Genomic DNA, 14545 nt, shown 5'->3' on the forward strand with positions numbered 1-14545 from the left:
AACAAGGGCACACTGCTGACTCATGTTCAGCTTCTCATCCACTGTCACCCCTAGGTCCTTTTCCGCAGAACTGCTGCATAGCCATTCGGCCCCTAGTCTGTAGCGGTGCATTGGATTCTTCCGTCCTAAGTGCAGGACCCTGCACTTATCCTTATTGAACCTCATCAGATTTCTTTTGGCCCAGTCCTCCAATTTGTCTAGGTCCTTCTGTATCCTATCCCTCCCCTCCAGCGTATCTGCCACTCCTCCCAGTTTAGTATCATCCGCAAATTTGCTGAGAGTGCAATCTACACCATCCTCCAGATCATTTATGAAGATATTGAACAAAACCGGCCCCAGGACCCTGGGGCACTCCACTTGACACCGGCTGCCAACTAAACATGGAGCCATTGATCACTACCCGTTGAGCCCGACAATCTAGCCAGCTTTCTACCCACCTTATAGTGCATTCATCCAGCCCATACTTCCTTAACTTGCTGACAAGAATACTGTGGGAGACCGTGTCAAAAGCTTTGCTAAAGTCAAGAAACAATACATCCACTGCTTTCCCTTCATCCACAGAACCAGTAATCTCATCATAAAAGGCGATTAGATTAGTCAGGCATGACCTTCCCTTGGTGAATCCATGCTGGCTGTTCCTGATCACTGTCCTCTCATGCAAGTGCTTCAGGATTGATTCTTTGAGGACCTGCTCCATGATTTTTCCAGGGACTGAGGTGAGGCTGACTGGCCTGTAGTTCCCAGGATCCTCCTCCTTCCCTTTTTTAAAGATTGGCACTACATTAGCCTTTTTCCAGTCATCCGGGACTTCCCCCGTTCGCCACGAGTTTTCAAAGATAATGGCCAATGGCTCTGCAATCACAGCCGCCAATTCCTTCAGCACTCTCGGATGCAACTCGTCCGGTCCCATGGACTTGTGCATGTCCAGCTTTTCTAAATAGTCCCTAACCACCTCTATCTCCACAGAGGGCTGGCCATCTCTTACCCATTTTGTGATGCCCAGCGCAGCAGTCTGGGAGCTGACCTTGTTCGTGAAGACAGAGGCAAAAAAAAGCATTGAGTACATTAGCTTTTTCCACATCCTCTGTCACTAGGTTGCCTCCCTCATTCAGTAAGGGGCCCACACTTTCCTTGGCTTTCTTCTTGTTGCCAACATACCTGAAGAAACCCTTCTTGTTACTCTTGACATCTCTGGCTAGCTGCAGCTCCAGGTGCGATTTGGCCCTCCTGATATCATTCCTACATGCCCGAGCAATATTTTTATACTCTTCCCTGGTCATATGTCCAACCTTCCACTTCTTGTAAGCTTCTTTTTTATGTTTAAGATCCGCTAGGATTTCATCATTAAGCCAAGCTGGTCGCCTGCCATATTGTCAAGGTTCCTCCCCCACTCTGAACTCTAGGGTACAGATGTGGGGACCTGCATGAAAAACCTCCTAAGCTTATCTTTACCAGCTTAGGTCAAAACTTCCCCAAGGTACAAAATATTCCACCCGTTGTCCTTGGACTGGCCGCTACCACCACCAAACTAATACTGGTTACTGGGGAAGAGCTGTTTGGACGCGTCCTTCCCCCCAAAATACTTCCCAAAACCTTGCACCCCACTTCCTGGACAAGGTTTGGTAAAAAGCCTCACCAATTTGCCGAGGTGACTACAGACCCAGACCCTTGGATCTTAAGAACAATGAACAATCCTCCCAACACTTGCACCCCCCTTTTCCTGGGAAATGTTGGATAAAAAGCCTCACCAATTTGCATAGGTGACCACAGACCCAAACCCTTAGATCTGAGAACAATGAAAAAGCATTCAGTTTTTTACAAGAAGACTTTTAATAAAAAATAGAAGTAAATAGAAATAAAGAAACCCCCCCTGTAAAATTAGGGTGGTGGATATCTTACAGGGTAATTAGATTCAAAAACATAGAGAACCCCTCTAGGCAAAACCTTAAGTTAAAAAAAAGATACACAGACAGAAATAGTTATTCTATTCAGCACAATTCTTTTCTCAGCCATTTAAAGAAATCATAATCTAACACATACCTAGCTAGATTACTTACTAAAAGTTCTAAGACTCCATTCCTGGTCTATCCCCGGTAAAGACCAGCATATAGACAGACACAGCCCCTTTGTTTCTCTCCCTCCTCCCAGCTTTTGAAAGTATCTTGTCTCCTCATTGGTCATTTTGGTCAGGTGCCAGCGAGGTTACCTTTAGCTTCTTAACCCTTTACAGGTGAGAGGAGCTTTCCCCTGGCCAGGAGGGATTTCAAAGGGGTTTACCCTTCCCTTTATATTTATGACACATATTTACTATTCTTTCGACTCATCGGGATGGTTTGTCCCTGTAACCTCAACAGGGATTCCTTGAAATACAGCCAGCTCTCCTGGACTCCTTTCCCCTTCATGTAGTCCCCCAGGGGATCCTGGCCATCCGTTCCCTGAGGGAGTCAAAGTCTGCTTTCCTCATCTCTGTTCACCACATGAATTCGTCATGTGCCTAAGTTCCATTGACTGACCAGACAAGCTGAAGAGAACACGTCACCCATTAGCACTGGACTTAGTGCTGCTAACTCAAAGGGTTTACAGTCCAGACATTTCTGTTTACTGAAAAGGCTGAAGTCATTGATCAGTACACACAAGTAAAGGAGGACAGATACAGGCATGGATTTTAAGTGACAGGCTGCAGCTTATTAAAATTTAACATTGGAGTGGGGTGCTGTCTGCCCATCTCTCCATATCAGACATATTTAGGTCCACTGCAGGGTTTACATTGCTTCTATCATATAGCTCATAACTCAGGGTAGACTCTCCACTGCCTACTCTAGGATTCAGTTTGCTCAACTCAATCCTCTCACCTTCTCCTCCAATGGGGACAGAAGGTACCAAAGAGGGATCCTGGTCTACAAGGACTTCAGGTCTCCTTTTTTCCCATTGACCTGAGGTCCACCAGCAAAATCCCATGTCTCTACTTTTCTCGTCACTGACTCTTTGGCCTTTTATCTGCCTGGACACTGGCTGTAAATTGAGACAAACTAATATTCATAAATTCCTAACACTAACCCCTTAATTCCTATAACTGTTTAACTTAACTGTGCCTTCCTCACAGCACCATAGAGCCCCCTCCCACCCCCCCCCCAAAAAAACCAACAACAACAAAACGCTAGGCCACAGACAATTTGTCCTGATGGCAAAAAAAATTCCTTCCTGACCCTTAAACAAGTAATCAGTCCGAGTCCAGTCACAGTAATCTAACAACACATTTCCTATACTAAACTGTAGGGAGAGTGTTCAAGTGAAAATGTGGCAAGAGGCCTGAGAAACTCCGCCCCAGGGTTTAAATAAATTACTGTGGGAAATAAGAGCTAATTGGCTCACATCTGTCTGGCCAGCCAGTGGGCAGCAAATGCCTGGGGGAGGATGGGCCTATCTCTATATAAACTCCCCCTTTTATCCTAAAGCTGTCTGGCATCTTGCAGATCCAGTCAAGTTTCCCATCCATTAAATTGGTGGGTGGCACTGGATATGGAGTTTGACACATGACATTTTTTATTCAAATTCTGAAAAAAGAAAGTAAAAAACACACTGCCTGTGGAAAGTGTGTGTGTTTCTGTCATGCTTTTTTAAAACAAAAGATTGTGAATGTTAAACTGAAAACCCAAAATTGAGATCCAGATGTAAGAAAAAACGTCACTATGTAAACAGTCGGTACAGGAAGAATACACTGAAGACAATAATAGTTATCTAATAGCTGTTGTATGTATCATTCAGGGTTTAAAATAGCTTGACCCTGCATTTCATAGATTCCAAGGCCAGAAAGGACCATTGTGAGCATCTATCCTGACCTCCTGTATAGCACAGACCAAAGAACTGTGTATAATGCTTTTTGAGTCTCCCTGAAAAGATGGAAATCTGGGCTATGGGTCAGTAAAGAATTAAACTGAAGCACAGGAAGGAGAGTAATTGTACATAATTAGTCCTGATATTCCTTGTTACACCTGCACTCTGCACTCCCTTCTCAACTAAAACTTTCATTTAACTGGAGTTTTGTTTGAATGAGAAGTGCAGGGAAGCCAAGATCCAAAGTATGTTACAAAGCACACTCCTGCCTCCTCCTGTTTATTTTCTTATGGCTTGCCTTCCTCAATATGAAGCAGGTCCCAATGCAGCAAAGCACTTAAACATGAGTTCAACTTTAAGTGCTTAAGAACCTCTCTGTATCAGAGCAACAGAACATACCTCAACACTAAAACATTTGGGAAAAAACAGAGTTTCCTACTTTTTTCATTCATTACCCCTCCCCCCCCAGATATTCTTGTTAAACCCTGGATTTGTGCTGGAAATGGCCCACCTTGATTATCATACACATTGTAAGGAGAGTGGTCACTTTAAATAAGCTATTACCAGCAGGAGAGTGGGGTGGGGGGAGGTATTTTTTCATGCTTTGTGTGTATATAAAAAGATCTTCTACACTTTCCACAGTATGCATCTGATGAAGTGAGCTGTAGCTCACGAAAGCTTATGCTCAAATAAATTGGTTAGTCTCTAAGGTGCCACAAGTCCTCCTTTTCTTTTTGCGAATACAGACTAACACGGCTGTTACTCTGGAATTTAGTTTGGAATAGTCTTGCCTAACTTCCATTAAATAGCTACAAATAGCACTTATTTAACTGAAAAAGGTTCAAGATTATGTAACAAACAAAATATTTTAATACAATCATATGAGTCCTTATTTTATATGATTTTGCATTTATCTCACTAACTGGAGTATATTGTTCATTTGTATTCAATAAACACATTAAATTTAATTTCTCAGTTAATATACTTCTACATGTGGGGACTATATACATCTCGTAAACTTTGGACGCTGCTTTAATATACATAAAAACACAGGAACTGTATTTTTATGTATTGATGTTGAACCTTTCTGAGACAAAGGCATCTATTAGTGTATTGAAATACTAACTGGAGGGTCAGTCACAATATCTCAGTGAAATAAGATATTTTGAGTAATGTGTACTTAATTATCCTTTGGAGACACTATTTCATGTGGAGTACATTTTGCTCATTAGACTGCCATTTCATGGCCTTTTATTTATCAGAAATAATAATCTTCAGTACCTCCTAAACAGGAAAGGAAAATAAAGGTAAAATCTGCTATTGTTTTCTTTGAAACAAGCCAGTGGCTTGGCAAAACTATAGGGAAAGTAGTAAATATGTAACTTAATTCATAAAAGAAAAAATCTTATAAAGCACTCGTCCCCTCCCCAGTGTCGTGAAACAGACACTGAAATCTTAAAACTTCTATTACTAATTATATTTTCATTGCGATCATTTTGCTGGGACAATACGTTGATTGTGGCCTTTTTGTATCACTGGCACTGCTCATAGCAGATACACAAAAGCAGTTTTTTATACTAAAACCAGCTGACTTTCCGAAAGTGCTTGTGTGGGGTTTTTTTTTGCTTCCAGCTTTCTTTCTTCCCCTATTAGGTGATCATTATTACTGCACTTACCTCTACCATAGGGAGTATGGATGAATGAAGTCTGGCGATTAAAAGCTGAGTCAGCCCATTCTGTTCAGACACTGCAATCTCGCTCCCTCCTTATGACATGCACACAGTGTATCCTGTAAAAGCTAGCAAAACTGTCCTCTATCTTCACTATGACATTTAGAGAGCAACCTGCTATAATTTCTGTTTAAAATGTTACAACTTCCAATCACTAATGATAAACAGAAGTATAGGATGTTAGATCTTTGATCATTGCTCTTCAAAAAAGGGACAACTGTACTTTGGTATGCATAAAGTCTTGTTTTCTTTTGGTCTGGATTGAATATAAAGTTTGGTTTTTTTAATGTACTAAAATGTAACAAAAGGTCAGTATTCTTTTCAGTATTACTTTAGTCATTTGATGTTAATATTGAGAGCCAGCTCGTATTAGTGTAGACGAATGTTAATTCCTCTCCAGTGCATAAACACATTAATTCGTGAATTAAAATGGATATAATAATTTTATTTTATTTTGATTTATAAAACAAATAAGAGAAGTGCCCATCCCTAGCTCTCACAAGAATGATAAAATCATATTCGAATACATACATCTATTTGGGACAGATCCATAAAGTCAATAGATCTGCACTGATTTACACTAGCTAAAGAGCTGGCCCACTTTAAGGCTAAATTTACATGATGAGACAGGGGTGTGATTCCCAGTTTGTGCAGACATACTCATGTTAGTGCTCATCGAGCTAGCGTACTAAAAATAGTGTAGCCACAATAGCATGGGCAGTTGGAAGGGAGGCATGGGCTAGCCACCTGTAATCTTTTGTTACTTTTATGGTGGAATGTTCCCAATTAATATTAAGTTGTTACAGCTAAAGGTGCCATAAATCCCAAATTAGTTTTCAGGTTCGAGCTTCTCGGTCAGCTACGGAAAAATTATTTAGTAGAGGATCACTAGGGAACAAGTTGAATAATAAAACTAAACGTTATTCAAAAGAAAAATTAGCAGTTAAGGAAACAGGCATCCAGTTACTGCTTACACAATACTACAATTATACTTATCCTCAAAGATGAAATATGGGCAATCAATCTACTGATAACAGAGTGAAGTGCAGCCTTATAATCTTGGAACTTAACATATCCTTTTGATATTAATTGGATCTCCCCCAGTTTTAACAAAACTACTTCTTTTATAATCTTTTATAATACTAATTAACCTTGAACCTACCATAATCACATTTCTGACACCTTATTGGTTCTTCACATTGCACATTGCTGAGCTTAACATCTATACTAATGTCCTTCCCATACTATCAATATAGATAGCATTTTAATAAAATATTCACAATTCTTAAAAACACTAATTAAAAAACAGTTATAACCGAAGGATAGCCACAGTATAACCTTGGGTCATGTACTTGCTAACTTAAATGTTCACATTTTCCTGTCTCCAGCTTATGTCAAACTTTTCTCACAATAGCAACCTCGTTTCCCATATTCCTCTACACTTACACCAACGTAGGCCAGAACCTGATTTCTCCTTTATATAGGCTATACACCCCAAGTACAAACCCACCTGAACGTCGTGCCTCCATGCTTGGCATGGCTAGCCCATGCCACTCACTCACCGCTTGCTGCTCCGTGTGCTACCACAGCTACACTACAAATATTAACGCACTAACTGGATGAGATCCAGTGTGAGTGTGTCTACACAAGGTGGGAATCACATCCCCAGCTCTGTAGTGTAGAGATACCCTACATGTGTATATGTGTAACGTCTGTATCCAGGGCCGGCTGCAGTGTTTTTGCTGCCCCAAGCGGGGGGAAAAAAAGCCTTGCTGCAGAACGGGGAGGTGAAATCCTGTCCGCCGAACATGGAGGCGGAGTGACGGGGCGGCCTCCGAATTCCCACCACTGACGCCGCCGAGGGCTGATTGCCGCCCCAGAGCCCGACATCCTGCCGCCTCAGGCACCTGCTTGGTTCGCTGGTTCCTGGAGCCGGCCCTCTCTGTATCTATTTATCTTCCTCATTCTCTGGGGAGGGAAGGGGAGAGAGACAAAGATTTCCCAAAAAGCATTTTGCTTACATTAAAAAAGTAGCCAAAAAGTATTTTCCTCTGAATATTCAGATGATCTATTTGTTAATTAATTAGGATTTGCAGAATCAATCCTTTATTTATGCACAAATTATTATTTACATATTACTCATTGATTTTAGTGGAATTACATGTGTAACTAAAGGTTTTCAGCACAGAAAAAATACAGTAAGTCAGCTATTTACAGGAATATCCATGGCTAGAATGATTTAATATGAAGTTATCCATCATTGATATTATATTTTTCTTATTGGGGAGCCAAAAACATTGTTGAACCCAACAAACATTAATGCACATAAGTAATTTCATTGAGTTAATGGAACTACTCACATGCATAAAGTTACTTGGGTACATAAACATTTGCAACGTTGGGACCCTAGAGTTTTAAATACAGAAGGAAAGAAGGCCTTAACCCTTAATCTGCTTTTATCTCTTACACTCACTTTTTACATTTACCTCTATCTAAGTTTGTCAGAGCAAAAATTATAAAAGTTTTTATTTTAAACAGTCTATTAAAGTCATACAGTAAAACTAGGTATTAAAGTAAAAAGGGAAATGATAATAAATTCACAAAAAGACTTGTTTGAGTTGCGATAGCATAGAAAGTTGTTTTATTATGCATTTTCATTTTCTGTTAACTTCCACTATAATGTGAATGTAAATCAAATATATGACCCTTCTCATAGCTGCAAAAAGCAAAATAAAAATACATAAATGTTAAATTAGATTTCTATACGGCGCAAACAGATGAAAAATTATCATTGGGAAATGGGCACAGGCCAGTAGTTTAATAACGTGGCATCTGCTTTGCACTTTTGCCAATACTGCTTTTTCTAAACTGTTTTTCAATGTCTAGTCACATATTTAGGAAGAATTTAATGAAATACAAGCACAAAATACTGTATTTAAACAGTCAAAATTTATTTTTGTTGGTAAACTATGGATCTTTGATATAAAAGTAGAAAGGTTTTTAAATGTAAACTCTACAGGTTTTTAAAATGCACTTGCTGTCTTTGAAATATAGCACAACAAAGCTGAAAGACAGGTTGAATTTATTTCACAACACTGTGGGATATTTATGTTGAGATACAAATAGCTTAAGGGCCAGATACGAATTAAAGGAAAAAGGAAGAGAGATTGGAAAACTGTAGAATATGCCAGCTAGGCTAGTGGGAGGGTCCTTTTGTGATGAAATGTTGCATAAATAATGCCAATGGGGGTCTAAATTCACTGTTGCCATGGAGACCTTTGTGCCTGACTGAACTCCATTCTTTTCTGTTTTAAGACTGCAACCACTGGGCTTGTGGTAGCTCTAATGAATATCATTTTCTGTTTCATTTTACTGTAAATGCTAGAATGATGAAACCAAAAGAAGGCAGTGCTGTTTTTTGGTTTTCTGAGTGTTCAGGATGGTAAACAGCATTCTCCATTTAAAATCTTTTAAGTTTCTTTTTTAAGTGATAAGGGGCGGGGGGGGGGGGGCGGAATTGACTAGTTCTGCCTGAACTACTGCTTTGGAAAGGAGGGAAAACTCTCTCTTCAGCTTTGTTGATTAGTCTTGTTTGCCTAGACTGCTTTTTTTGGAAGAGATTAAGGAGAGTTAAATTACGAATTGTACAACAAAGGTAAAAAGTTAAAGCTAAATCAGTTCTTTTGTAAAATTGTGATGAAAGTTTAGAAAACTATTTTCCTGAAACTTAGATTGCTAGAATGTGTTTTGAAAAAAACTACAAGTTTTGCTAAAGGACAATATGGTGTGCATGAGAACAGACTAGATGATCATGATGGTCCCTTCTGGCCTTAAAATCTATGAGACAGTTGTGAATAGCTTTAATCTAGTTATATAATCTTTTTGTCATTCACTACAAAACAATGTTTGAAAATCGTAATAATTCAAGAATGTTTGTTAAGAACGAATAACACTTCTATCTAGCTAAGTCCATCACAGTTGGAATACTGTTTAACTAGCTGGTGATTACCTCATAGTTTTTTCAACAACTTACAGTAATTTTAGAAATAAAAATAGAAAAAAGAAACCCTGAACATTTTACATTGGATAAAGACAAGTAAGTAATGTTACTTTTTAGTAAAGGTGTCTTAGTTCCTAGAATATTTTCTTGCCCTAACTCAAACAATAACAGTTTATTTGATGTCTGTGGTTTTGTTCGTTTCAATCAGTCTAAAGCTATGTCCTAAGGAAATCAATAACTCCACAGAGAGATCAGAAAAATTAACTGAATGATCTTTGCAGTGCAAAATGTCTTTTCATAATTGGATATTTTGAGCTACGCACCTGTTGCTTTCCACTTTTACCCTGGAAAACCTTAGTTCTCTGTGAATGAATGCTTTGTAGTGTATCATAGTAATTTATATGTTTCCCTGATTCCAAATTATACAGATGAGAATGACATGTGAATTTTATATAATTAAACAAAGCCTGTAAGCTATTAGCTTTGCAGGTACATTTTTACTCAAATGATTTAACTGATTAGAAATCACTTATAGAAGATTAGTGACAATAATGCATGATTATGACCTCATGGATTTCTCTGCTACTGGCAGAAGTCATTGGGGAATATGAGTGACTGTTCAGCAAATTAAATAAATGAATTGATCCCAGCAGCTCAGTTTGTCTAAAAATCGTACCAGCCTTTCAAGTTTTATTCTGAAACTGATTGCTGTTCTTTTTTGACAGTAACATGTTATTTAATGGCATATCATTGATGGATGAATTCAAACGAAATTTCTAAAAAGTAATTAGAATAAACATGATAAACTGTCTACAGTTAGGGTGATTTATGTAGCAAAAAGATAAGGTACAGTTTGATGTGTCTTGTAGTGAATTGCTGTCAAATTACTTCTGCCTGAATACAGTGCAGGATTGTATTACCACAGAATTAATAGTATTTACAAGTAGAATGTCTTTGTCAGATTACATTAATATGTGTATTCTCTATAACAATGTCTACAGCAAATAAAACATATCGTCTTTAAGGGCATCATCTTTTGATATAAAAATAACTGTTAAATGTAGGGTTATTTGTTGGCTAAACTCAAAGACAAATATTTCCTAGATCAGTATAGCTTAGTTGCTTTAATCCTCTGCTAAGTGTTTTTAAAAATGTATTCCAGAGTATGTGGTGTGAAAGATATCTTAATTCAGATTTTCTCATTCTTAAACATACATAAAGTTGTATTAATTGTATTATGATTGGAAAATCTTTTTATCTGAGAAGAGCTTAGCTGTCATAATTAAATGCTTTACTGGGTCCCGTGTTTTAAAAGCATTACCCCGGTCAATCTAAACCTTGCTAAAATATTCTTTTAGATCTACTAATCAGTTTTATTGTACCCACAAAGAAGACATTAGCCTAATTTTAATGAGAATAGTTAAGACCTTATATGATATACATCAGTTATCAATCATTTGCTGAGTGTATAGTTTCAATTATATGTTGCAGAATGTAAATTTGTAATATATTTAAAATATGCCTGTCACCAAGGATTATTTCATTGAATTAATAAATGAAGCATAATTTATTAATGGTGGTTTCTGAAATGAAATTCACAAATTCTAATTAAAAATAACATTTGTTAGTTTTCTGAAGAACAGTAGGCAGTTTTGGGGGAGACGTGTGAAATACACTGTGACAAAACAAAACATGAAGTGATTTCAATAGTTAAACTTGTTTTACATTTCTGATTTTGTGACTCGAGACAAAAAATTGTTCAATGAAGTAAGGTCACTCATGTGGTCCTGTGTCAGAGGCTGTGTGTGCAATCCTAATGAAACTGGAAAATAAATACTTCAAGAGGCTGAAAGTTGCTGATAGGTTTTAAATGCATTGATGAATAGAGGTGCTTCATGGTTCTTTGCATGCATATGTGTATTTATTCAAGCAGCTACACACAGGAGACATAATGGGCCAAATTTATTCCTTGTGTTACTTCACTGATTTCCAGGGAGTTACACCAGGTATGAATTCAGATCTGTATATGTGTACACAGTGAGTGTATTATGGGACAAAACAAAATTTTGTGTTGAATTTATTGAAGGAAGTGTGAAGGCTTTGACAACTGGGGCCTTTGGCAGCTGGGAAGGTATGCAAAGTCTTTTGAAACTGGGGAATAAGCATAGAGTGCTTCTGCTAAACTGATCAGCAGAGAAATAGATAACTTTGTAACCTAATAACAATTTAAATGTTAACAGCCCTTTCAGAGGCATCAGGTAGTTTGGGCTATTGTTTCTTTTTCTCTCTGACTCTGGCAGATATCACTGCATTCACTTGGCTTACATTTGGAAGGTTTTCTTTGGAGTTATGAGGGCCAGAAACATTTGTTTAAATGAAAGCTTAGATTCTGATGTACAATTCTGGAGCAAGCAGTGGGTTTTGTGGGAAATGTGTTTGTGGAATCAAGAAATACATATTGATTACAACCCTCCTTGTCAGACCACACAAGTACTGCATAAGGGCAGTTGCAATCTGGGGTTGGAGTAAATACTAAATGCGGAATTTCTGGGGTATGCGGTTTCTGTCTAGGACATGGAATATGTCTGTTTTGGCATTTGCACACTGCTGTTTCAGCTCCAGTGCACACCCATATCTTGTTCAACAGGCAGCAGCAATAGCTGAGATGAGCAAGTGGTACACAACACAGTCTAGCATGCAGAGTAGCTGTATTTAAACTGAATAGCCTGCTTGTACGGAGGGAGCAAGGAGTAGTTGTTAAACAATTTGAGGAATCAGGATGTGGGAATTATACCCCTTGTTCTGTATTTACTTACTTTGTGATCTAGAGTAACAACCTTTCTGTACCTCAACATACTCATTTGCAAATGGACATAATACTACAGACCTGCTTGGTTAAAGTAGCCCTCACATCTCCTGCCAGTGTCTTCTCATATTGATCTACCCCACTGATATCGTTCTTGTGAAACTTCAGGCTTCTGGTCTCCTTGTACCTCCTGTAAAATGATACTCCCCAGCTTCTGTTGTGTGCTAGAGCATATGAAAGTGCAAAGGAGGTGGGGGTTGCTGGTGTTTATCACTAATTCTGCTGAGAAGAGAGAAAGGTTTTAGCCTGGGGGTTATGGGCTGCTCTTTCTGACTATGAAGAGGCTCACATAGCCTGCTTCTACTGACAGGGAGAAAGGCCCAAAGCCTCACCCAAATAATTTTGTCTTCAGCTAGTGGCAGGAAAGGCATCCCCTGTGAGTGCTGCCACTTCTTTCATAAGGATGAATCATACCCAAAGCAAAGGTGAGAGGGAAGTCACTCAGACAACTCAAAAAGTGAAGTCTGATTATGTTGATGTTGATCCATCATTGATGATAATGATTTATTTGTATTACCATAGTGCTTAGGAGCCCTAGCCATGAACCAGGACCCCATTGTGCCAGGCACTGTACAAAAACAGAGACAAAAGACAGCTGCTGCCCCAAGAAGCTTACAACTAAGTATAAGACAAGAGACAATATATGGACATAGACAGATGGTGGTATACAAAGAAACAATAAGACAGTACTGCTCAACATGATAGGGCAGGGGTGGGCAAACGACATCCCGGGGGCTGGATCTGACCCATCAGGGTTTTGGATCCAGCACACGGGATTGCCACCCCCATGGCACCGCAAGGCTAAGGCAGGCTCCCTGCGTGCCCTGGCCCCGTGCCACTCCTGAAAGTGGCCGGCACCACGTCCCTACAGCCACTGGGAGAGTGGGGGGGCAGAGGGCTCCGCACGCTGCCCTTGCCTGCAGGCACCACCCCTGGCAGCTCCCATTGGCCAGGAACGGGGAACTGCGGCCAATAGGAGCTTTGGGAGAGGTATCCGCAGGCGAGGGCAGTGCATGGAGCCCTCTGCCTCACCTCCTCAGGGGCTGTAGGGACATGGTGCCGTCTGCTTCCGGGAGTGGTGCAGGGCCAGGGCAGGCAGGGATCCTGATTTAGCCCTGCTGCATGCCATTGTCACCCTGGAGCCTCTCAGGGTAAGCGGTGCCAGGCTGGAGCCTGCACCCTGAACCCCTCCTGCACCCCTAACTCCTGCCCCTGAGCCCCGTGCTGTACCCCTCCTGCACCCCAACTCCCGGCCTTGAGCCCCCTCGTACACCCTGCACCCCTCCTGTGCCCGAACCACTTGCCCTGAGCCCCTTACTGCATACCGCACCCCCTCTCACACTCTGCACTCTCTCACGCACCCCTTGCCCCAGCCCTACATTCATGGCCCAATATGCAATTTCCCCACCCGGCTGTGGCCCTTGGGCCAAAAAGTTTTCTCACCCCATGATAGGGAGTATGCTCTTTACAAAAGGATACCTGTTGTCAATTTATTTGTAGAAGTCATGGCAAAAGAGAGTTTTAAGGAGGGATTTGAAGGTGGATAAAATGAGGTAGCTTTGTGAATGTTTCTGGGGAGTATCTCCCAAGCATGAGGGCAGCATGAAAGAATGCACAAAGGTGCTTGTTTGAAAATGTTACACGTGGGTGAAGGATATCAGAATGACTGTTGTTTTTAGTAATATCTGCAAAACAACATAAAAATGCATATAAACAACATAAATATGAAGAGATTACATTACATACTGCTCTTTTTCTCATTATTTTTTATGCTTCGCCTTAGTAATACCCTCAATCCAGCATGAACCCTCCATGCTCTTCATCTTCCAGGCTATATGAACGGCTGAAGGCATCATATGTTGGCCCTATGGCAAACTGATAACAGAAATGTCTGCCCGCTGCAAGCGATTTAAAAACAAAGCCTCTAAAACTCTCTCTCTACTGGAGATAGTGAAGTGCTCTTAGATGGAGTGTTCTCTCAAGATCTTTGGCAAATTATTTCCCTTCCTTCATGACTACTTTGCTAAATAACTCCTGATTCTGCAGCTAGTGAGGTGGGGGAGGGTTTTTTTTTTTTTGGCTCTTACCAATGTTCATGGACTGGCTTTGGACCTC

At 40.0% G+C, this 14545-nt stretch overlaps 1 protein-coding gene across 4 annotated transcripts in view; it reads left to right on the plus strand.

Moving 5' to 3' along the window:
• Window positions 1–14545, plus strand: part of CTNND2 (catenin delta 2) — a 1186471-nt gene that overhangs the window by 373995 nt on the left and 797931 nt on the right. Inside the window, exon 1 of one of the 4 annotated variants that reach the window (XM_073332335.2) lies at window positions 8894–9006. The exons of 2 other annotated variants lie outside the window; for them this stretch is intronic. In XM_073332335.2, the coding sequence (XP_073188436.2) occupies window positions 9004–9006 (3 nt within the window). In that variant the 5' untranslated portion in view covers window positions 8894–9003. Of the gene's footprint in view, window positions 1–8893; window positions 9007–9117; window positions 9220–14545 lie in introns of those variants that run through there. One more of the 4 variants, XM_073332336.2, reaches the window with a different exon arrangement.

The sequence above is a fragment of the Lepidochelys kempii genome, chromosome 2 (genome assembly GCF_965140285.1).
Source record: "Lepidochelys kempii isolate rLepKem1 chromosome 2, rLepKem1.hap1, whole genome shotgun sequence".
Lineage (NCBI taxonomy): Eukaryota > Metazoa > Chordata > Testudines > Cheloniidae > Lepidochelys > Lepidochelys kempii.